Source organism: Carettochelys insculpta, chromosome 8 (assembly GCF_033958435.1).
Source record: "Carettochelys insculpta isolate YL-2023 chromosome 8, ASM3395843v1, whole genome shotgun sequence".
Taxonomy (NCBI): domain Eukaryota; kingdom Metazoa; phylum Chordata; order Testudines; family Carettochelyidae; genus Carettochelys; species Carettochelys insculpta.
The window spans coordinates 53,425,948-53,451,774 of NC_134144.1; the positions used below are offsets into that span (position 1 = coordinate 53,425,948).

At 42.7% G+C, this 25,827-nt stretch overlaps 1 protein-coding gene across 1 annotated transcript in view; it reads right to left on the bottom strand.

Moving 5' to 3' along the window:
• Positions 1 to 25,827, bottom strand: part of ARHGAP15 (Rho GTPase activating protein 15) — a 500,572-nt gene that overhangs the window by 203,899 nt on the left and 270,846 nt on the right. The window contains exon 9 of the mRNA XM_075001536.1: positions 4,825 to 4,947. Coding sequence (XP_074857637.1) covers positions 4,825 to 4,947 — 123 coding nt within the window. The remainder of the gene's footprint in view (positions 1 to 4,824; positions 4,948 to 25,827) is intronic.

The window sequence follows — 25,827 nt, forward strand, 5'->3', positions numbered from 1 at the left end:
CTTCCTCAGAAAATGGACATGACAGGTTCTGAATGGTCTCTGACCATCATTCCTGAGAGCAATAACCCTTAACCTTAAAAAAGATCTCTGAGCTCCTTATGTCCCAGGGAATGTCCCAGAGAATATACTTTTTAAGCCCAACTTCTTGTACTGAAAAAAAAAGTTGTTGACTCACTAACCTCAATAAGAATATTGCTATTGACTTCAGTGAGTACTGAATCCAACCTTAAACTCTCATACTTCCTATACAAACTCCCAACTTCCAATAGCTAATTAATGTGTGAATGTGAAAACATAGCAGCGAGTATGCTGACTTATGAATTCTTTTAATCTTTGGAGTATCATCAACAGGAGTTATGGTGTGAGGATGTGAAGACATCCACACACAGTTCTCTGAAAAATCAAAAGCCTACTATGGATCACGATTACTGACTCCCTCATCTGCAGTCTCTGATTTCTTACCATTTAATACTGAATTAAAATGAGCCAATCTGGTTTCCCACTGAGAGAACAGAGTGGGACCCTGTCCTTTCTCTTCCTGATCCCACTTTCGCTGACTGCATTAAATAGAAAACCCTACGGCTCATCCACCTCAGGTCACACAACATGCCAGTTGCTTAACCAGTGATTGGAAGGATGCAGTTCAATAGAACATTAATATAAAGAATAATAAAATAGAATTTATTGTTACCTTTTTGGTTGTATAACCACTGCTGCTCTCATTTCTGGTCTCTCCCTTCCTTGTTGCCTTAATTTCCCCTTACATTTAACTTTTAAAATTAACTCAAATAAACCCCTCTTATTAGTGCAACCCCAATGGCACTGAGAGACTTTACTCTCCCTTCTCAGTGGTTTCAGTGCCTCTGGGGTTACACTAGCAATACTGAAAAAAATCACATGGGACAGAGCTACTTATTAGGTGAGTTTTTCGTGAGCTCACCCACCTTCATTAACGCTTAGTTCTTATTCATGCCATGTTATCATTAAATAAAAGTAAATTTTGTGGTGTTTTATTATACATATAGTCCTCACCACTTTTAAATAATAACAATCACTGCGATAGTACTAAATGTGTAATATAACTGCTCAGAACCCAGAAAGCTAGCAGAACAGTATAATGTTGAAGACTAAAGACTAATTTTGGACAAGAGTAAAACAACAAAACTCACATGTAAGGGTCACAATTCAATTAAGTAGCAACATTAGGTTCAAAAGGAAGATTTATGCAATCTTTTCTCTAGCAGAATGAGGGCAATCTGTGAATTCTGAGAGTTTTTCAATCCCAAGTCACTGAAGAGCCAAACCTTAGTGACTTGAGTAAAATTATTCTTTTAGTAACAGCCTCAGAACTGCAGAAATGCTTTTTATTTACAGCTATATGGCATTGTTGATCATATATAGATACTGATTAAATTTATAATTCAAGATATAGATACTATATTATATAGTAGCTATAAAAACACTAAAATACTTTTCTTTAACAAATAATATATGGCATAAAAAGTAGAAATTTTAGAAATAACAATTTTACTTCACAGTATTAAAAGATACATACAGATATATTTTCTGTTTTATGAAATGATTATAGCTTACTCTTAGAAACACTAAAGCACTTCTTCTTGAGGAACTACTTACATTAGTAATGTAATCCATATCACTTTAATGACATTAATTGTTTAATGCTTCAATAAGAAATGTAGCTCCAGTTTTTCAAAGGATTTTAGATGCCTAAAGGTACATGCCTAGAGAGGTTTCAAAAGCATCTAGATGCTTAAGTTTAATTGAGCCAGTTGCTTAGGTGCTTTTGAAAATTCAATTAAACACCTATCTGCATCTTCAGAGACCTACATACCAGTAGAAATCTGGCCCTTAGAGCCTAAATAGTTACTTGACACTGAAAGTACATGGGATAGTGAGAAGGAAGAAAGATAAACTGCACATTTCAGAGACAGATGAACATTACATTAAAATCCACATGCAAATCACATTTCCATGTTAATCACTCTCCTTGAACCAGTATCCATATTTTGTACTACAAATTTTAAAAGAGTTTTATAAAGGGGAAATGAAAATTACATTATCTCTAGATTTTACTAATATTGATGAGTCAAAGTATCTCAGGACAAAACAAAGCAAAAATACCGACAATTTAATTCTGAAACATATATATCCCAAGTTAAGCTGCTGTTGAGAAATACGTTGAGTCCTCTCACTAAATGTAGATACATCAGTGACAAACTGAAAAGAGGGCTGAATGCATTTAAGTGAACGTTCCACCTTAAAATGTCTTCACTTGTGCCGACAATTTATGTGTTAAATATATTGGAGTTTTGGTTCTAGTGCAAAACACAAAATAAAAAAGCAATATGGATTTGAAAGCTTTCTAGTGCCCTGGCAAATATGAATGGCACTTGATGAAAAGTGAAGGTTTTCATAGCACCTACAGGGCCACTGCTTTGGTGTAATTATCACCACATGCTTCACAGATATTTATATCAATTTTTCACTAGCTCATTGTATGCCTTTTACTATAGGTTTGGCACTGTGATGTCCTACAAAGCTGTAGATATACTTTTATGGAAAGTATTAATTATTTCAAGGGATCTATAATTCTGACAGCAGTATTCCTTCCCTGGGATTAAAGTTAGTATGCATATTCTCAGAGTTGGAGGAATGTCTTGTACAAATTGTTCAAAAGCTCCCTCCTACCCCCACAAGAAGAGAGCAAATACACAGTTCTGCAATGTTGCCATAGCCATTTAATTCACCTTTAGATTCACCTAAAATAGATGCATTTTAAAACATGAAAATTTTAAGCCCTTTATTTTTAATCTGGATAGTTGCAATTTGCTATTTAAAATGTTTTAATATAAGCCTAAAAATTAACATTTAAAAGTGGTCTGTGTGTAAGCACTGCAACTGCATTTTCATAACATTATAACAGATTAAGGGATAAACTCCACTGAAGACAATGAAGGAACCTTATCAAATGAGCATTTCACATAGACTTACTGTAGATTGGAATTAAGCCCAGTTTACGAATCCTGACTCATTTGCATGGCCAGAACCTAATCCTAATGAATCTTCTTGGAAGAAAACTAACATGTTTTCTGTACGGTTACATTAGTTTATTATTAAAACTCTGCTAGGGAATGCACATCCTGACTCTCTCTATGACAGAACCTGGCTATGTTTGTGAATCAGGAGTCTAATGCAACTCTCTCCGAAAACAAATGCATCTGCTTTTCCTACAGAGAGATATTAGAGGATGGATTTGAGTTATGCTAATGAATCTGGATTTGTTAGTAGGGATCACATCTGATCCCCTTGTAACACCACAGGAGATTCACCAGCTACACTTTATTAAACTAAAAAAAAAAAAACAAAAAAACCCCCACCAAAACCCTTAAATACAGAAATTAAAAGACTATAAATTACAACAAAAGCTTCTGCTCTGATACCATAATAACTGAAACAAACTAAAATGATTCACTCAAATACCACTCTGAACCTAAACTGCACTTTAAAATGGCATCAAACCCCCTTACATGTTAAACTGTGATACAGTAGTTGATTGAGGACAGACTTTTAAAGTTATGCACACGTAGCTACACAAACAAAGGTGAAAGTGACTAATTTGTATTTGTAATATCTAATGTATATGTAGGGGGAGATTTTCAAAGGTTCCTTAGGACCTTAGAATCACAGGTCTCATTGTGTTTCACTACAAGACGTGCTCTTAAACTCTTTAGGCACTTTAAAAAAATATCCCCCTCCTAATAGTCAGGAATTTGTGTGCCCATGTTTGTGGGACCTAGCTGGGAGAATCTGGCCCATAATATTTCAGATACCAAGGGTCAGATCCTCAGATGATCCCAAGCATTGCTCTGTGCACCTTTGGAGACCTGTGTGTAGCCAGCTTTCTGCCAACACTTTGATCCTGGTCAAATGTGTTAGAATTAAAGCCTTCCCCTCTCCCCCACAAAGCTACTCTGACTTGCTGTGATTGCAGTGGCATGATGTTGATTCAGGATTGCTGGCATGAAAGGGGTGCCAAGACCTTGTGGCACAGAACCTATATCTAGCCAGTTTTCATATATAATGACAGGTTTTTCAACGCACTATCTGGTGAGTGGGCAAATCTTTCAAGCACAATTTCAGAAGCTATTTGAAAATATGGTCTTGCTTGACCATTGGTGGTCAGTTACAAGGTTAAGAGTATCTAGAGTTTGAAAAAGAACATTACTAGGAACAAATGACTGCACTGTTAAAAACGTAACAATGTTTTTTCTCCTCTATTACTATGTATTTTAAAACCCCAAAGCTTCTGATATTTGATATTTTTAACAGTGCAGTTGGTTGATCCCAAGAATGCTCTTTTCCAAACTCTTAAGTACTGTTACCTTGCAACTAGTGGCATTCTAACCACACACACGTGCGCACACACACAAGAATCTTCTCTTAGAAAGAACTAGAAATATGGGCTAGACAACGAAGGTGTACAGCATGCTTCTTTACAATGGAGATGACTTAAAATAGTGTAACATGAAAGCTTCTAGTATATGTATACTAAAACATCTTCTGAAAAAGCCAAGAAATACAGAAGTTCCTGTCACTGCATGTTGTTTTAGTCAGACAAACTAAACTTTTACGTAAGTGAATGAGTTCACTGATACACAGAAGAAGTATCCAGTCAGAAATAGCTGTGAAATCCAAATGGTCCAATGCATTTAATTAGAGACAGGAATGAGAATATTGTGAAACAGTAACACTAATTAGTGAACATTCAGCTTTACTCAGAAAAACAGAAAAGAGAAAACACACCTTTAATAAGTCCTTTTTCTTGCAAGGTTTTCAGTGAGGGTCTTCGGCTGATAAACTTCTTTAATCTGCTTTTGACCCGATTTCTGTCATTTGTATCAGAGGCACTGTAGTTCAGTCTGAAAACTAGAGAAAAAAGTAGTAAAGCTACATTTTAAAACTTGTAGTAATTTGCATATTTTCTTAGAAAACATCAGCCATGTCCACTCTTGAGAAATAATACTGTAGGATGGCAGTATAGTTGGAGGTACAAAGAATTTGATTAATATTTGTGTGAGAAAATGATGCATTCCCTTGTTGTTATCAGAACAGTCCTTTTATTTAGTGTAAATATTCAGATGGGCACCAGTTTGCTTGTGAAATGTTCCATGAATCCCAAGGGTTTCACATGGAGGATTATTCAACTGAAATTTCCAATCCAAAATGTGTTAAACATTATGGCTATGTGTACACTAGCCCCCCCACTTTCGATAGGGTGATGCTAATGAGACACTTTGGGACATGCTACTGAGGTGCTGCAATTAATATTGGTTATAGGAATATGGGAATTTCGAAGTGCACAGGGTCCTTTCGAAAAGGACTCTGTGTAGATGAGCCATGCACGATTGAAAGCAGAACTTTTGAAGTTCTGCTGCTGCTATCATCCTAATGAGGCACTGCATATTCATTGCAGTGCCGCATTAGCATCTCCCAAAGTGTCTCATTAGCATCCTCGTTTCGAAAGGGGGGGTGGCTAGTGTAGACATAGCCTATTAGTGGTATACCGTTATTTATGAGAAAGGATGGGAAGGTCACAGCATAGGTGATGGTCCAAATTCCCTTTCTAAGCCAGATGAGGCATTCCACTATTGCTAATACACGTGTAGCAAACAGGACTTAATGACAAGAAACTATGCAAGATGCACAAATTCATGGACAGAAGTACTGGCCTCCAAAATGAGTGGTAATGAAGAGATATACCTAGGACCCCAAAATATTCCCTACCTCAGCTTTCAGCACATTTCTATAGTGATATTGTTCTATCCTGTGTTTAAAGCAGCAAACAGGGATTCTGTGTGAGGATGTCTCTGTGAGGATTTCCCAACTCCGCACAACCTAAAAGATATGCAGGAGGCCAGAGATATCAATTTTTTGCCCCTTGTGAGGTTTTCCAGTTTCCCTCTGCCCTGCTGTTAAGTCCCCCAGTCACCTACAGAGTTGTGAAGAAGAAAAGCTATACAATTTTTATCATTAAATTTCCAGCAGTGTTATCTAGAATGAATTTTCTTACACACCCCAATGAGGAGATGATGTGCGACACAATCTTCATACTGGTGAACAGAAGAAAATTCATGGGACAAGAGTAAGGCCAAGGGGGTCTGAGAGTGGGAAGGGGCTCAGGTTTAGGGAAGAGTGTTGAGAGGCAGAAGTGTGAAGACTCTGGCTGGGGTTGGAGACTTGGGGCGGGGCACCAGAGGTTTGAAGTGCAGGAGGGGAGCTCAAGGTTTGGGGAGGGGCTCCTAGCTTTGAGGTGGGGTGCAGGATAGAATACAGGTTCCAAGTTGGAGAACAGGAGTGGCTGCAGGCTCTGGGTTGGGTGGGTGTGCTTTGGGGTGGGGCTGGAGATGATGGCTTTGGGGTTCAGAAGGATTCCCAGGCTGGGGTGGGAGCTTAATATGGGGCAGGGGTTTGAGTCTTGGGCTTACCAGAGTGGTTTCATGCCAGGGCTAGCAGGGAAGGGCTCCTCTACATGCTGTGGCCAAAAGGAATCAGCTCCCCTCTGTGGGCTGCAGCAGCTCTATACTGGGGCCGGGGGGAAGAGGTTCCTCCCTGCCTGCCCTGCAGCTTCTGGACCTGGGTAGAGGCATCTCTCCCTGCTGCAGCCCAAAGCCTTTGCATGGGACTTAATGAGAAACTGCAAGGCACACTGCTTAGGACAGGTCTACACTATAGGGGAAGGTAGAATTAAGGTAAGCAATTCCAGATATGGTAATTGTGTAGCTAGAATAGATGGATCTTAATTCGGGCTTCCATGACATCTCCATTAAGAGAGGTCAATGAAAGCCTGACTCCCATCAACTTCCCTTACTGCTAATGGGGGTGGGCGGCAGGAGTACCACAGTTCACAGAAGCACACAATAGCCGCGTCTACAAGTGCACACTACTTTGAAGTAGCGGCACTAACTTCGAAATAGCACCCGTCACGGCTACACGCGCCGGGCGCTATTTCGAAGTTAACTTCGACGTTAAGCGGTGAGACGTTGAAGTCGCTAACCCCATGAGAGGATAGGAATAGCACCCTACTTCGACGTTCAACGTCGAAGTAGGGACCGTGTAGTCGTTGCGCATCCCGCAACTTCGAAATAGCGGGGTCCGCCATGGCGACCATCAGCTGAGGGGTTGAGAGACGCTCTCTCTCCAGCCCCTGCGGGGCTCTATGGTCACCGTGGGCAGCAGCCCTTAGCCCAGGGCTTCTGGCTGCTGCTGCGGCAGCTGGGGATCCGTGCTGCAAGCACAGGGTCTGCAACCAGTTGTCGGCTCTGTGTATTTTGTGTTGTTTAGTGCAACTGTGTCTGGGAGGGGCCCTTTAAGGGAGTGGCTTGCTGTTGAGTCCGCCCTGTGACCCTGTCTGCAGCTGTGCCTGGCACCCTTATTTCGATGTGTGCTACTTTGGCGTGTAGACGTTCCCTCGCAGCGCCTATTTCGATGTGGTGCCGCGCAACGTCGAAGTTGAACATCGACGTTGCCAGCCCTGGAGGACGTGTAGACGTTAGTCATCGAAATAGCCGATTTCGATGTTGCAACATCGAAATAAGCTATTTCGATGTAGGCTTCACGTGTAGACGTAGCCAATAAGTTCTATTTAGTGCATCCCCACCAGATGCACTAAATCCAATTCCAGAAGAGCAACCGTGGCAGGTTTGATCTTCTATGTAGTGAAAACATACCCTTAGAGGGAACTGGAGGGGGATAATATTTGTTGCTGGGTTCACTCAGTCTCTATCTCTTTCTTTCTAATGGACCTTGGGCTCCAGAAAGCACACCTCATGGAATTGTTCACCAGAAAGGGGAAAGGGGAAGGAGAAGGGGAAACCTACAAGCTGACATTTCCCTCTGTGTGCTGATGTAGGTAGATTGATTTAGCCCTCCAGTGGTAGGGCTTTTGTGGAGCATTTAAGTCTTTGCTCCTGGCATGATATCTATGGCAGTGTGGTTATTTATGTATATATCCAACCACACATGAAATCTCCCCGACAATGCAGCAGTCTTTTCTAAAAGGATCTGAGAAAAACATTATAGAAGGAAATCATGGTATAGATTACATTTGGTTTCACATAAGTTATAAATAAAAACAGAATGCTAAAAGGTTCACCATTATAAAACACTGATGATTTAAAGGGTCCTCTTAAGGAACAGTACAAAATCCTGGAATAATATGGCTTATATTACAAATCTGATTTTAACTGCCAACCTTATAAAACGGTTTATTTTGCTGTTGTCAAGGGAGCAAAACTTGCCAAATTGTTCGTTTTAAGTAAATATAAGCATAGCCAATTAAGGAAAGCAACATTTAAACACATGCCTGTGATAATCAGAACATAGTTTGCTTCTGATTTCACTACTGATTTTAACAGAAGAGTGTTCCATTTTCCCACAGCACTAAAATGACCCCACACATACTTCCACAAACTAGTAATCACAGAGGACAACTAAAACAACACTTTATTGGAAAATACTCAGCTTTGTATAATAATCCATCACTGATGAAATATAGAAGTTTCATTTTTAATGGTAGCATTCTTAGAGTGATGCATCATAGAATATAAGGATTTTGTTCAACTGATGGTCGATTGTTTTGTTCACTTTATATTTTAGAACTTTTTGTTAAAAATTAGGCAATCTTTGGCAAGGATAGGCTTAAATTCCAGGCCATTCAGCCTTGCTATAAAAAGAACAACAAATAGATGTTTCCAATTCTGCAGCTTAATGGTATTGTGAAACAGTAAAGTGCATTGTATTTCATTTTCTGACTGTGGGTATGTGGCTTAAGTTCATTGTATCTTCATAATAGTTTGACTTTTTTTTTTCCTTGCTGGCAGAGAGCAGCCTCCACATTTCAAATATGGCAAAAGTAAAACCACTCAATTACTTTATGCCTGCCACATTTCTCAGTCTGCAGGATTCTGAAATACTTATAAATTATATTTCACATAATGCCTGCTTGCATTTCAGTATTAGCTCTGGCTAAATTTGTTAAGATGATTTAACAGATTCCAACACAGTTCACACTGAAGAATTGTTAGATGGGAAAATCTACAATTCAATAGTGGAGTAAACAATCCTCACACACAAAAAAATGTTTTAATCCAGTTGTGTAGTTATATACTTGAAACAGTAACTATAGCGTTAAAAATAGATTTAGAGTTAGTAATCACAATTGTCATAGACAATTTTTGTGTATTCCATATCAGACTATATATATGAAGGAGAAAAAACAGCAGCAAAGCCAATTCCAATGAGTTTCTTATATTTTGCTGGTAAGCACATGCAAGTCACCAGAGGGAAACCTCCCAGAAATTCAAGGGTTTGGATAATATGATCCAGAATTGAACATTGGCTGGAAATACTCTTGCTGGGATCTTGCTTAGAAATAGCATTTTTTCTTGCCAAACCACTGCTCTCATGGTATCCCCATGTAATAACGGCTTCGTTTTATATTTGGAAATTCAAAGAGAACTAAATGGTGTTTTTAAAAGGAGAAAAGTGTAGTTGCACAAAAGAAAGACTATAACAAAGTTTTCCGTAGTACCTTACTTTTTCAAATTTCAGAATATATATATGACAAGTGACGATCGTCTATTAATGGAAGTTGGCAAAATCAGCCAGATCAATTACCAACTGAATACTTCAAGGAGGAAATAGATGGAACAGTTCTTACAGTGTGATTTATGCTACTGTACTATCATTTAAACTTTCAGTACATACCATTCCATTAAATGTCTCTGAATTGTACTGATTTTCTAAGTACATGACCCGAACAGGTCATGTAATTAGACCATTGAGCTATCTGTTGATTAACATGACTGGCTGAGGTCAGGTTGCAATCCTTGAGTCTTCTTCTTCTTGTACATCTGGCATCTGTTGAGTCTCCTCTGTTGATTGTTCTTTCTGAGAAACAAACAACAGTTTCTGATGATCTCCCGTGGGTCATTCTCACTTGCATATGACCTGGGTGCTGAGTTGCTTTTTTTTTTTTTCATGACAACTGGAGTTGTCCATCCTTTGTCTCCATCCAATATGACACAAACACGATCACCAAGTTCTAGAGGTGGCAGCTCTCCAAGTGACTGACATCTGTTATAAAAGTATTCATAAGTTCTTTTACCTTTTTTAATACAGTTTAGCTACTCTATGTTGGACTACTTTGGAGAGAGCTACTGTTCCAGCTTTGGGGGATGAGGGGGGAAACCCTCTGAGTTGTCTTTCCAACAAGAATTGTGCTGGACTACTTCCACTAACTGCTGTTGATGTTGATCCATACTCAGAAGAATGATTAATGGATTTTCCTGCTTTAAAATTTTATTGGCTATCTACATTGCTATCTCAGTATCTGCATTCACTTGTGGGTTGGTAGTAATGATCTTTTTTTTTTTTTTTAAAGAAATTACTTAAATTTTGCTGCAGTGAACTGTGGGCTATTTTCCTTTACTGCTTGTTCTGGAGTACCAAGGTGAGCAAAAGCACATTTCAGTTTATTGATGACAATAAACATTAGACATTTCAAGTACATAATATTTCTATATATGAGAAAAATAATTTATTGAAATAAGGGAATGGTACCCTCTGAATTGGCACATATTTGCAGCTAGACTCTTCCATGGGTTGTCTGGTAGAGGTGTCTGTACACTGTATTATTGTGCATCATCTCTTAAGTTGATTTGTACCAGATCTCCTTTCAAAACAATATCATCATATCAATCCTCCACAGAGTTCTGCATTTTTCATTAAGCCTATCATGGCTACTACATCGTGGTTAAGAAGGTGTTGGTCCTTGATGTTGGTCTTTGAACTCAGAATCCATAGCTTTGTCTTTGAAAGTTTTTTCTATGGCAAAGAGGCCGATACAGGCCAAAATAGCTACAGAACCAGTCAGAGCTCCATCTGGTGACTTCATTTCTAGTGAGGGTTGAAGGTGACTGTAAGTCCCTTCAGTGATGACTGTGATGTCAACTCTTGAGTTCATTTTAATGTCAATAGTCTTGCTGCGAATGTTCAATTTCAGTCTCCACTGAAAGCAAATAGTGTTGTAAAATACCCAAAAACAAATTACTTTGTTAATTGCTCTCTGCACACTTGTAAAGAAGAGCCATGGTTGTGGACTCATCCCATCAATTTGAAGTCTCTGGGAAGAGAATAAAAATCCCTGACAAGAAGAAAATGGATCTCTGTGCTGCTTAGACTTTGAAAGGGCAAGATTTCTAAGTACAAGCAAGGGATTTACAGCTGCTTAGTCCTGGCTACCCCTCGAGGACATAAAGAGCTTGTATAGTACAGCAGCTCCTACCATCCTTTGAAATCTATGGCTGGAACTTGAATGTGAATATATTTAGTTGCTTTAATCTTATAAATAACTCTCACTTCTTTTTCTTAGTTAATAAAACTTAAATTTATTATAGGACTGGCTACAAGCATTGTCAGTATGTAGGAGCTAATGTGCAAATAATCTGAGGTAAGTGACTGGTTATTTGGAGCTTGGAGTAACTGAATATTTTAGATATAACCTGTGATTTTAGGTGTAAGATATGATCTGTCACAAAGACAAGTTTGCCTGGGAGCCAAAAGAGTCACCCTGTGCCCTTCCACGTTTTCTGTGACTCCATGTTAAGGCTATTACAGAACTTGAGTTCACAATTAATGGTTGCTGAAACCAAAGTATAAAACTCACTATCACTTTGGGGTTTATGCCCTGCTTCTTCACAGTCTGCCCTGATGTTGCTACTCAACTCTCCTGAGCCACTCCTCAGAGATCCTGAGAACCACACCTAAAAGGAGGGAAGCAGGAAGACATTGTGCAGCCATAGATTCCTGCAGAGGGCGTGATTTAGATTCCCAGCCAAGTGATTGAAACTGAGGTTTGGTTAACAGGGATGGGTGTAAAGAGGTAGCTGTCACAGTCACTGAGATCTGCTCCTAGTACCTTGTCCTCTTGTTAGGTGGGTCAGGAAGCCAACAGAAACTCAAAACAAAATTAACCAGGAGAGATCTTTGAGCTATTTGAGACCTGTTAACATTTTCTTTTACTTGCAGGTGTACATATCCTGAGGAACCTAAACATGGCTAACAAAATTTTCAAAATATGAAGAGACTTGTTAGTAAACTCAGAGGATATATTGAGACCATGTAAAGGAGATTCTTAAGTGCACTCTGTACTTCTCTAAGAAAGCCTGACCACGACATACAAACTGCTAATTGCATGATAACCATGGACCAGATTACAGTATCAGTTTCATGTAGGAGGCCTGCAATGATGTTATCGCCCAGAGCTGACTTATAGTTACGACATCCTTAAATTATAAGTGGCTCTTCTCTGGTAAAACTGTTAAGCTTCTTATAATTAACCAAGTCATACCTTGACATACAATTCTGGTGCTAGAGGTGCTAGAGGCATTACAGATGCATTTAGTGAGGAGTAAGCAGTGTCTGTATTGAGTGTTACCTCTTTGTCGCACTGATGGAAGGGAAGTGATGGCTCAGGAGAATGACTTTTCTTAGGGTTCCTGGAAGAGATACTTAGGCTACTTACCAACGGTTGATTATATAGAACCCAGGGGTTCCCAATATGGCTACTGTGCGGGCACATAGAACATAAATGAAATGGTCTATCATTGGTCACACTAATTAGATGGGAGTCAAAGTTGTCTGTCACCAACTGTCTTTCAGTATGCAGAGTACGGTTTTGTAGATCAGATAGGGGATTCCTCTACAGAAATAACTGTCAGAAGCATCATCCTCAACAACTTCCGGGGAGTTGCTAATAGTAAGTGGTCTTGATAAGAAATTCAGAAAAAGAGGCACCCAGAAGATCCCAGGAGGGATACGTTTATAGTACTGGTAAGTAAGGGACATTCCAGCTGGTCTGAAACAAATTAATGTCTTAACTCCTGTGCCACTGATGGTATATAGTAGAAGTTGAATGGGATTCCCTGGAGACCATCATCAGTACTGAGATAGGAACTCATACAGTGTGCACCAGCACTGTGGGCACTGAGCGCTTTGAATGAGTATGTCCAGACTGAGACATATTAATATAGGGAGACAGTGTTAGCAGAGAAACTTCTACATAGAAAGCAGACACCTGTTGCTGGAGTATTTTCTCTTGGCAGACTCTGACATCTCCTTTTTTGCTAGAGCCTTTCCCTGCAGCAGGGAGCAGTGGGAAAAGGCTCTGGTAGGAGGAAGCAATGGTGATTCCCCCAACAGAGTTTTTCACTGACACATATAGTTACAAGCTGCAGTGAAGACATAACTTGGTTTTTGGTAGGATGTGTGCAGGTACCTTACATGCCACTGCCAGTGGGTGTGGGATGGCCGTATAGACTAAAAGGCTGGCATAATCAGGGCTCTCAAAGCCAGGACCAGAGGCTGGCCTTTGGACTTGTTCCATCATCACCAATTTCAACTTTATTTCTCTATTTTTGTGACACGAACTTAAAGGCAGTTCTTATGCTTGGACATTATATGGGAGTTGCCCAAAAACAGGCACCAAGAGCCACCTGGTCAGTTTTGGAAGGTTGTTAATTAGGCATCCTGTGAATATGATGGATCAGGGTTAAAACTGAAGGGGGAGGGGGCAGATTCCCAAAACCTTCTCTAGAAACATGGTGGGGATGCAATTAAATGAACCAGAAAAGACACTGAGCCTTTCAGAGCTAGGACCGTGAGTGCATGTCTAATTACTTTATGTGAATGTGGTGAGAAAATGTTAAATACAAACCCTCCAACCAGACACTACATCCCCAGTAGGCCTTTTTTTTTTAACCTCTACATCCCCACAATATACAATACAATTCTACCTTCCTGTCTTTGATTTCATTTTACTCTCAATTTACAAAACATTTATACAAAATCCCAAGGGTTCACCTATGATTAATTCCTGCCAAATACAGTATATTTGAGTACTTTGAACCTGCATTGAAAGCATTGGTTTTTGAAGAACTATCCATTAACGACTTTCTGGACTGTGACAATGGATATTGACAGTGCTTGTCAGACTAAAGCACTATTGATTGTTTCTCATCATGTGTATAGCAAAACCAATTTCTTTCAAGTGCCTCTTCCTAGCTATAATACATTATAGCAGTGCCTATCTGTTTATCATAACACCCAAAATTATTGTATGCAATGCATTCAAAACAAAAGTGTTTAGAAGGAATGAACGCCATGAGTGGGAGAAGTTATGGCACTACACAATGCAAATACTTCAACATTACTTGTTTCTCTTTCATGGAGATTTATTGCTGGAGTAGACAATACAACAATATGTGCTATGTTTTTTAAATCTTGAACATTTCAAAATTTCAGCATAGTTAGCATAAGGTAAAGCTGATTTATGCTATGAGAACAGTACTTATGCAGATCAATATTTTACTATCTTCTTCCCAATACACTTATACAAGCCATTATTTCATGAATAAGAGCCACAATCTTAAACCTTCAAGGTACTGAGCACTCTGGTCCCAATCCTGACAAACAATTAAGCATGTTGTTTACTTTAATTGTGTGAGTAGATCCATTATCTTCCTACTTCTGAACCGTAACTTTCAAAGCTATACCCAAAGGACAGCACCATTGTCTGCTGAGAGACAGTTACCTGAGGACTGAACTACATTGTATAAAGTCAAGAATGAGCATTCTTGTCATGAGCCAAATGTGTGATAAACATTTACCACTGAAAAACTCTGAGAAGACAGAGGAAGGACCAATTGCTTATCTGGATATTGGTTAGAGTTGGTGTGGCTTTGGTAGGTATAGTAGCAAATATACATTTTATTTTATTCCTTTTTTAAATGTTTTCTCTAATACTTTTATTTAAAGAATAAATGTGTGTGCTTAGTGCTAATCTATTCTACCGCAGAAGATTGGCCCACTCAGGGTTGATCTGCAGAGGTTTAATTTTATGCACACATGAAATCAAGCTCTCAGGGGTCAAAGTCAACCTCTGTGCTCCTTGCAAGAGGTGAGGAGTAAGGAAAGTCGAAGGGAGAAGCTCTGCCATTGACTTTTCCCTGTTAAGACAGACAAGTTAGCCATATGTAGATATGTTGACTTTAGCTACACAATTGGTGTAGGTAAAATCACATACCTGCAGTCAACGTCCATGTCTAGTAGAGATATAACCTTAGAAAGAATCTCAGAGAGGTAACTGTGTTAGTCTGTAGCTTCACAGGTAACAAGCAGTCCTGTAGCACCTTAGGTCTTACTCACGCAAGCTTACGACCTAATAAATGTGTCCGTTTCTTGCTGGAATATGAAAGGTCTGTACAGGTGTAGTAGCTCTAAACTGTGAAACTTGGATGCTGTAGTCCCTCCATGCATTTTTAATTGTATCTTTTTGTATCATAAGATATGTTAAAAGTAAATGGATCTCATGTTTTGGGACACAAACTAACCAGCTGCACGGTCCAGGAAGGATATAGTACTCCCTCCCATATCTAGCTACCATACATGACTTCCATGGTATTATTTAGGTACTTAAAGACATATGCAGTGTTGTTGGTCCAGGATATTAGAGGCACAGGATAGGTGAGGTAATATCTTTTACTGACCTAACTTCTTTTGGTGAGAGAGAAAAGCTTTTCAGCTTACACGGACACTTCAGGTTTGGAAGCTAGGAGTCTGATTAAATACCCTGCTGAACTGGGCCACTCAGAGGGAATATTATCACATAAAAATCATTCTCCATCAGTATTTTTGTCAATAGTGTTCCATTGCTCAAACATGAACACAAAAGGGATGAATTAAATGGATTTAGAAATGGGATGGAATATCAATAACATTGTTTTTTCCATTATTCACCCATGTTTACCACCATGGGTATAATTGTGGGGTTTTTTTAGACACAGAACAAGCTTCTTAGTGCAATCCATACTGTAAGGGTCCAAATTTGATTCATATAACATATCCTAAAAAAACAACAAGATAATGTTTCCCTCTGATGAACAGCTAAAGACACATGGTAGTATTCATATTAAAATTCACATTATCTGAAAACCAAGGAATGGTAGCATACCAGGAAACAGCAAATGCCAAGGGACATGTGTTTGTTTTTTAAATAAGAAGCCAGCTGCGGGGTTTGCATAACAAGGCAGATGGAATTTCTTGGGAAGAGCCCCACACCCGTTATCTTTAAGGTAATCAAGGAATATGCAGTCAAAGAACTGAGCTCCATTTTCTATACAAACATTATGATTACATTTGAGTGTCCTCTTTATTTTATCAAGTTATCTCTACCACAAGTAAATCATTACACTAAATGTAGCTGAACAAAGGTGTTTTTAAGAGAATAATTTCATAGGCTAAAGAAGTAATTTTACTTCTTTCCTTGAAAAACAGCTCTTATAATAGTCACTACATTTATGTTCACAGATTGCAGAGCTCCTTTGCAGACTGACCTTTACCATCACAATCTTGGCTTTACTTTTCTGATCCAAGTTGAATAAATTGTATTGATTAAAATACATCTGAATTTGCAAACATACAAACACTTACAGCCTTTTTTACAAGACACTTCCTTTGGTATTTCTACATTACAAAATTATGTCAACCTAAGTTATATTGACACATAGCCACCACAAGGGGCTCATCTACTCAGCCCCCTCCTTCGAAGGGGGCATGTAAATGAGCCAGATCAGTGAATAGCAATGAGATTCTGCACTGCATATGCAGCACCTCATTAGCATAATTCTCGCCACGCAAACTTCAAGTTGCCAATTTCAAAGTGGTAGCAAGCAATCTAGCCGCAGGCACTTGGAAGTATCTGCATTACTTCAAAGTTCCCTTACTCCCAGAACATTTGGGGAGTAAGGGAACTTTGACGTAAGGCAGGTACTTCAAGCGCCCATGGCTAGACTGCTTGACACTGCTTTGAAGTTAACAACTTTCCTGTTCTACACTAGTAAGGGGAAAGGATGTAAAATGTAAAATGCTGTGGGTTAGATTGTTTCTTATGAGGTGTTTGTAAGTTGTTTGGGGATTGTAGGGAGCTAAGGAACTGTATCAGGAAGCTGGTTATGGCTTCTTGATTCTCAGGCCAACGTGTGATTCCATAGGGCCTGCTTCCCTTCCCAGGGGAGAGTTTTCACTGACTTTGTTAAGAAATGGCTCCACAAGCAAGTTGAGAAATGGCATAGAAGCTGCACTGTGACCTCATCCCTGCCCCCAACACATCTTCTCTCTCCCACAAGATGTTCCTTATACTGAGATGAAAGTGGCAACTGATGTAGGAGTCAGTTGTGCTGGCTTTATGACAGTTCTCAGATAGGCAGCTGCAACCAGATTCTGGCCCATTTAACTGCGTCTACACTAGCTGGCTATTTTGAAGTAGCTGTGCCAACTTTGAAATAGCGCCCGCCGCATCTACACATGCCGAGCGCTATTTCAAAGTTGAAATTGACGTAAGGTGGTGAGACGTCGAAGTCACTATCCTCATCAGGAGATGGGAATAGCGCCCTACTTCAACATTGAACGTTGAAGTAGGGCATGTGTAGACGATCTGCGTCCCGCAACATTGAAATAGCGGGGTCCTCCATGGCAGCCATAAGCTGAGGGGTTGAGAGACACTCTCTCCAGCCCCTGAGCTCTATGGTCACCGCGTGCAGCAGCCCCTTAAAGCTCCCCGCCCCCTTATTTCCTGTGCAGGAAGCTGAGAGCTCGTGCAGGCAGCAGCACAGCCATGTGCCCAGCCTGCACATCCCTTAGCAGCCCCAACCCACCACCCTGCACCCCATGGCATCCAGCCAGCCCCCCAAGTGCCCACAGGGCACCCCCCCCTGAAGGGGACCCAGAGCTCCCAGCCTGCCAGCCAGCGGGGGAAGAGGCAACGGGGCCCCTCCTGTACGGAGGCCGAGATCCGGGACCTGCTGGGGCTCTGGGGCAAGGAGGAGGTGCTCCAGGTAATGGGGAGCAAGAGGAGGAACGTGGATGCATTCACTTGGCTGGCCGAGGGCCTGGCTGCCCGGGGTCACCCTGCCCACACTCCTGACCATGTCAGGAGTAAGGTAAAGGAGCTGCGGCAGGGTTAAGCTCAGGCCTGGGACATGGCCAGCTTATCTGGAGCCGCCCCTGCCGCTTGTCCCTTTTACAGGAAGCTCAGGGCCATCATGGGCCCCCGGTACACTTCCTCCCCCCGGTCACCCTTGACACATTGGCTGACGAGCTGCAGCAGGCTCCAGAGATGGAGTCCACCCCAGAGGCCAGCCCTGCACCCCAGGGGAACCCCCAGAAGCCCACCCCTGGGACACCAGAGGAGGAGGAGGGGGCCTCCAGCAACGGGGGGCTCCAAATCGACCTCTCCTCCTGCAGCTCCAGCAGGGCATCCACCCGATGGGTGTCCCCCGACTGTGGGAGCGGACCGTGAGGTATGTACCCCCCTGGTGCACACCCTTGGGGTTAAGGGGCGGGGACAAGAGACATGACCAGGGCCCTCCACACACCCAGATGACCATGGCCCTGAGGACAGCAGTGGCATGTCCCTCAGAAGAGTCCACCAGCCCCTGCCCCCCAGCAGGACAGCACCATGCCCCATCCCTGGGGATGGGGGGAGCGGAACCTAGGGTTCCCTGTGGGGGGGTTGGACACCCATCATGATCATCATCAGCATCTCTGGGGGACGGGGATGGGGAATGAGCAGCAGAGGGGTGGGGGGAAAAGGGCCACGGGTCAGGGCCCAGACTAACGGCTGTCTCCACTCTTCTTCCCCCCTCTGTTCCGCAGCTGCACCATCGGAGGACCCGGAGAGCACCGGTGCGGCATCTGTGGTCCTGGAGAGCCCACCAGGGCCATCCCACCAGGCCAGCCCCTCAGCGGAGCACAGACCAGCCCCAGGACGAGCCTGACAGTGGCAGAGCCATCTGCAGGTGTCCACGGACCCCCAGCTGCTCGCCACCCTCCGGCTTCAGCTGGAGGTGTCTGAGTGGCGCCTGCAGGTGGAGGAGCGGCGGCTCCACCTCCAGGAACGAGCGCTGGCCTGGCGCCAGGAGGCTTAGGGGGCCTTCATGAGCACCTTCGAGGACATCGCGCAGCACTTGGCCCCCACTGCCGCTCCGCCTGCCGTCCCTCCACCATCAGCCGTCCTGGGGCCTGCCACCGAGGGGGACCATAGGCCTCTAGACTCCGCCCAGCCCTATCTGCCGGTTCTCCTGGCCCTCACACAACCTCAACTGGGCCTCTGGCTGAGACATGGGTCACGCCCCCCAACACCAGGAGCAGGACAATAGGGGTGCATGGCCGAGGACTTTGTCCCCCAAGGCCCCCTCCTTTGGACATCTTCCTCCCATCTTTGTAAATAGATTTTGTTCTACCCCTGTTTTGTACCTGCCCCCCCCATGTACATAGTTCCCCCCTTCTGCTTCTGTTAATAATTAATGCAAGGTTTTGTTTAAAAAAATTCCATTTATTGCACAGAAGTGTGTTGGGGGGGGTGTGCTCTCAGGTTCTCTGTGGTGTGGGCGTGGGGGCAGGGAGTGTTGTGGAGGATGGGGGGGGTGCAGTGGGTGGCTCACCCGCAGCTGGCCCTGCCAGCGTTCACCCCGCAGCCTGCTCAAAATGGGCCCACAGGGCCTCCCGGACCTGGATCCACTCAGGGTCAACCTGGCGACTGGGGGCAGTGGGTGGCTAGACGTCGGCCCTGCCAGCCTCCACAGCCCAGCCCTGGAAGAAGGCCTCTCCCTTGCTCTCCACCAGGTTGTGGAGTGCTCTGCATGCGCCCACAACCTGGGGGATGTTGGTGAGGCCTGCATCCAGGTGGGTGAGGAGACACCTCCAGCGCCCTTTGAGGCGGCCGAAAGTGCTCTTGACTACCTGGCGTGCATGGTTCAAGCGCGTGTTGAACCGCTCCTGGCTGGCTGTGACATGGCGCATGTAAGGGTGCATGAGCCAGGGCCGGAGAGAGTACGCCGCGTCTGCGACGAGGTAGAGGGGCATGGTGGTGTCCCCCACAGGGATCTCCCGCTGGGGGATGTAGGTCCCCGCCTCCAGCCGGAGGCACAGGCCCAAATTTCTGAACACCCCGGCGTCGTGGGTGCTGCCAGGCCAGCCAACATAAATGTCCAAGAGGCAGCCCCGGCTGTCCACCAAGGCCTGGAGGACCACGGAATGGTATCCCTTCCTATTGAGGAAGTGTCCTCCGCTGTGCTCTGGGGCACGGATGGGGATATGGGTCCCATCCAGAGCCCCAAAGCAATTTGGGAAGCCCAGCCTGGCAAACCCCGCGATGGCAGCATCCAGGTCCCCAAGCCACACGAGCCTGTGGAGGAGCAGGGCATTGATTGCGTGGACGATCTGCAGAGGAAGGACATGAGAGAGCACCGGTGAGGGGTGTGCATGGTGTGTCTGGCCCTCCCCCCCAGGGCTCCCCCCCGGGTCCTCCTACCTCCATGAGGACAGCCCCGATGGTGGCCTTGCCCACGCTGAACTGCTGCCCTAAGGATTGGTAGCTGTCTGAAGTGGCCAGCTTCCAGACAGTGACGCTGACCCGTTTCTCTACAGTGAGGGCACATCGCATGGGGGTGTCCTGGTGCCGTAAGGCAAGGGTGAGCCACTGGCAGAGCTCCAGGAATGTCCGCTGGCTCATTCAGAAGTTCCAGAGCCAGCGGTTGTTGTTGTTCCACTCGCCGAGCACCAGCCGCTGGGGCTGGGAGGGCAGCAAGGTCTGGGGCTGCTTCCTCTTCTCCTGGGGCAGCTCATCTTCCTCAAATAAAAGATGGTCAGCTGCCTCCTGCATGGCACTGAGCAGGGCAGCCACTGCTTCTGCAGGGGTGGGTGTGTGGGCCTCTGGCTGCTGCTGCTGCTGCTGGGGGTCCATGGTGCTTCACGGGGTGTGCGTGCCTGTGGCTCTGCAGACCGCATGCTGTGCAGGCTGAGTGTGTCTGGGAGGGGACCTTTAAGGGAGTGGCTAGCTGTTGCCCCGGAAGTGCTAGTCCGTCCTGTGACCCTGTCTGCAGCTGTTCCTGGCACCCTTATTTCGATTTGGGCTGCTTTGGTGTGTAGACGCTCCCCTGCAGCGCCTATTTCAATGTAGTGCTGTCCAACATCGACATTGAACAGCCCTGGAGGATGCGTAGACGCTATTTGTCGAAATAGCTTACTGCAATTTCGCTACCTCGAAATAAGCTATTTCAATGTAGCATCCCAGTGTAGACATAGCTTTTGTGTCACTCAGGCACAGAGAATGTAGCCCAATGCTACGATCTTTAATTCTCTGAGTATGCTTGGAGCCAGAGCATACCTGGTAGCCCACATGAATGGGCTCTGGGGAACAATTTCCTGTCCTCTGTAAATATCTGTAGTGCATGAAGGAGCCATTTCTGAGTGTCAACCTTGCCTGCACTTCAGCTTTTAGCCATCAATATCTAGCCTTAATTGTTGCAAACTGCTAGTGTAAATGGCTAAATCATAAGAGACCACAATTTACACTGGTGTATGTTACCCTTCTGTAGCACCAGCAAACCCAGGTTGCTGGCCCCAGGGTTAGAACCTGCAAGCATAGGGTCTAAAGCCCTACACTCTACTACGTGAGCTAAAGGCCAGCTGGCTGTCAGCTGAGGCTGTAGAGCAGAGACTTCACTCACCCCAGATGAGGTCTCAGTGTCTCTGAGTACCACACTTCCTTGAAATAAGAGTAAGCAAGTTGGTTCACAAAGGCCGTGTCTAAACTAGCCAAAAACTTTGAAATTGCTATGCAAATGGCCATTTCGAAGTTTACTAATGAAGCGCTGAAATACATATTCAGCACCTCATTAGCATGTAGGCGGCCGTGGCACTTCAAAATTGATGCGGCTCATGCAGACAGGGCTCCTTTTCAAAAGGACCCACTTTGAAGTCCCCTTACTCCCATCTGCTCATAGGAATAAGGGGACTTCGAAGTAGGCGGGGTCCTTTCAAAAAGGAGCCCTGTCTGGATGAGCCGCGCGGCGGCAAGCCGCGTCAATTTCGAAGTGCAGTGGCTAGTGTGGCCATTTGCATGGCCATTTCGAAGTTTTTGGCTAGTGTAGACGTAGCCAAAGAGTTCAAAGAGGTATACTCTGACAATACTTGGGGTTTATTTTGGATCAGTTACAGTGGTGCCTATCCTATCATAGCTAAAACTGGGGCAAATCCCAGCTGTAGACCTGGCCTAAAGAAGAATTGTTTTAGCTGTAAGATCAATGCTCCAGTTAATAAACTGAACTAGTACTTAACCTTTATGAAATATATTTTATGGCATAATTTAGCCTTCAGTGTGAAAATCAAAACACCTAATCATAAACAAACTTTGGAATTTGGATATTATTGAAATAAGCACCCAAAATTTCAGATGATTATCCAAAGCTTATCTTGTCCATGAAAAGCCTTATTCCAAGAGCTCTAATATATGTAAGCAACATAATGTAGAAAGGAAATTGTATTATCAGGAAACAGCACCTTATGAAAACATGCACATCTTAAGTGGTTAAGCATCAAAGTATAAGCAAAACATTTTCCAGAAAACTGCTTCATAGAACTACAATACTTGGGTGAAATCCAACACTGAAAAAGAACATAATATTAAAGAGAAAGATAATACAAATGCAATTAGGCTATCAAGCAATAAAACTCAATATGTGCTTGATATCGGAAAACTTCCAAGTTTACAATGAATAAGTAAAGCAGGAATCAGAGGCCTTAATCTTCTAAGTCTTACTATCCAAATTCATGGTAATATTATCTGAGTGTTTTAAAGATATTGTGGCTGTTTCTTCTCAGAGTATGATAGATTTATTTCTATGAATAATCTAACACTTAGGCAGGAACAAATTGTGTATCCCAGATACACTCCATGTTGAAGAATTGTTTCAGAAAAGTATGTGTCTTGATCTCTGAATTTTAAGTACTAGTATCCAGAAGGGAGAAAATGTTAGTTTTGAAAAACATTTTTCAAATGGGTATCCTGTCCTTCTCCTTAATGACATAAAGCGCTTCAATAATAGCTCCTTTCCTACTCCACATTTTAGCATTCTCAAATGACTCAGAAATAAAATGTCATACCAGATGAGACAATTGGTGCAGTGAGTCTGCCATCCAGATTCTTTCATGGGGGATATCTAATATCATTTTCCAGAGGGAGGTAAATTTTTACAAGTGATGCAGCAAGCCAACTGTGCTTCTGCATCCCCTCATCTGATTTCTGTTCCCGTGCCTCTCAACTCCTTGCCTCTTAAGCTTGCTCACTCACTACCTTCCTCTCCCCTGAAAATCTGATCATGTTCGTTGATTCTCAGCTTTATTTTACCAGTCACTGAATCCAGAAACCCAATCAACACCTCCCAATGATGTTTAATTGTTAAGATGAAAGTTTCTAAAGGGTATTTCTTAGTATTTCAGTTGGTTTGTAGCATTTAAAAATTCAGTTATGTCACTTTCACCATGTTACCATTATTCATACAAGTGCTCAGCTAGTATTAGAACTCTCTCTCTTTGATGTTGTGCCCAGATAGCACCACAGCATTTCGGTAATCAGAATGAGGGACATCTCAACAGAATGTATTATTTTTAGTATTTTTCCTATCCATTTTGCACCCTAATTTACTTTGAGTTAACACAGAAGTAAGTAGAGATGACCCCATTGACTTCCACAAATAGACTTATGAGGCATCCTACGAGCAAGTGTATGATTTTTTTAAGCTATCAGATAGTGTCATCATTTTCATCTTTAGCAAGAAATCACCCAACTCAGAAAAATATACAGAAACCAGTTCTGAACAGACTACACACATTTTGCTGTTCTTTCGTCACTACTGGGAAAACAAATATGCTCCTGGGGCTTTACTTTTGAAGCCAAAGGTTTGGGTCTTAATACAGTTCAGATTTGGTTTACATTGGCTAATAATAGCAATCTGTTATCCCAACGCCCCTTGACGTGCGAATGGATAGCCAGCTCCTCACTTGCACTTCTCTCTAACCTCTCTCCAACTGACTTCTATGCTATAGTCTTTGATTATCTTCCCCCAGCATTCCTAATGCACCATTGTGTCAGACTCATTTTGATGTAGCTTAAGCTTCTTTCAGTAGAAGGCAATTATGTTATGTAAACAGTCCTACTTGCCAGAGATTCATAATTATTTGTTATTTAAATGGATTCGCTAGGGTGGACGAGATAACTTCATCGTATTATCCATGATGATTCCTAAACCTTTTCCCTCACCCATGATTGTGTAAATGTGTAGTCCATGAACACATATAAAAATATAAGTTATTTTGATACCTGTTCATGGTAGAATGTTATTTGACACCATGTTGCACAGCTCCAAAGAATCATGCATTTTCACAAGTTTTAGAAGACATGTAATTAAACAGATTAACATTAAATTGTAACCGACTAATTTTAATAGAAGACAGAAACATATTTAAATAGGGTAGACTGCAAGAAAGGCAGAATTTGTGCTCATTTTAGGAGTAGCTGGACTTCCAGTGATGGGCCAGATTTACCAGTGAGTTTCAGATGTAGTAATGAGAAGAGATATAAACCTAGCTCAACTGGCCTAGTCAAGAAAGATGCAGGGCTGCCCTGCATCACTCGAGTAATGCAAAGAACCAGGAATGCATCAGAGGCCATTGTGCTTTGTTTTTGCCCCTGCTCAAGTTTTCAATGATAATAATGGAGTTGAGTACAACTTGGGTGAAACCATGACCCCAGTGAAGAGAAAGACCAAGCTCTCACTGACACCATTGAATCAGTCTCCCCTCTGCATTTATAATGGAATAAGAATTGTTCACATTTTGCAGCTTTCTTTTAGGAAACATTATTCAAAGCTGCCTCACACCGAACCTTTGCATTTCACATTTCCTAGGAACCTGGAAAGCAGCAAGGGTCAAATTATGGGATTGAGCACCTTGCCCACACAGGAAGATGCAAAGCTATCACATTCCTTGGGATCTTCAAGAGACAAAATCCCACTTTAAATTGCCCTGTGCACAGGTCAGATTATACAAGATGCACCACTTGACCCCTCAGTCTATGGACTTGAGCAGTAGAGTGCTGAGCTCCAACTCTCCACTGGTCCTGCAACTCTACATGGAGGATTCAGGTCCTGCTGTCCCCTAAGGTGCAGAGAATGTGATTGTGAGAGGTCCATAGGTAAGTCATGGTGGCAGTAAAATTTTCTTGATGCACACTCTCAGTGCATAGACACAAGGTCCTGTTGTAATCTGGCCATAGTTAAGTACCCAACTTCCTCCATCCTTTAATATTCATGCAAAAGAGGCTTTTTCCTGAAGCTTTTAGCTAAACAAATCCTACTTATATCCAATGGGCACACTCTTGCAGTTTGAAAGGCTGCACTTGTTCTAAGGGAATTCCCCATTTAAATATAAGGGGCATTCCTGGAGACTGGTAGTGTATTTCAGACTACTGTAAGATTTTAAGTGCTCCAACTGCACGAGCGTCTTTAACAGGCTTAGCCTTAAACTGTTTATCTGGCATGTCAGCAGGGAGTTGGTGGAACAAATAGGTGGTCCTAAGAAGCACATTCATTTTTAGAGCATTAATACACTCAGTACAAGAGACAATAATGTGCTTCCATCCGTTAAGCGCGTCTTTAAATGTTTTGGGTTGGAGGGTCATAATTTAAATGATACCCATCCTCCAGCCTTGAAGATAGAAACATTTAAATGATTTCTTTATCAGGGAAAAAGGTAAATCTACCCAGTAAGTAATCTCTATCTGAATCAGACAGCCTGATTTACTGTCTCCCTAATTTAGTTTAATAACTAGTTGAATTTTATAACCTAAAA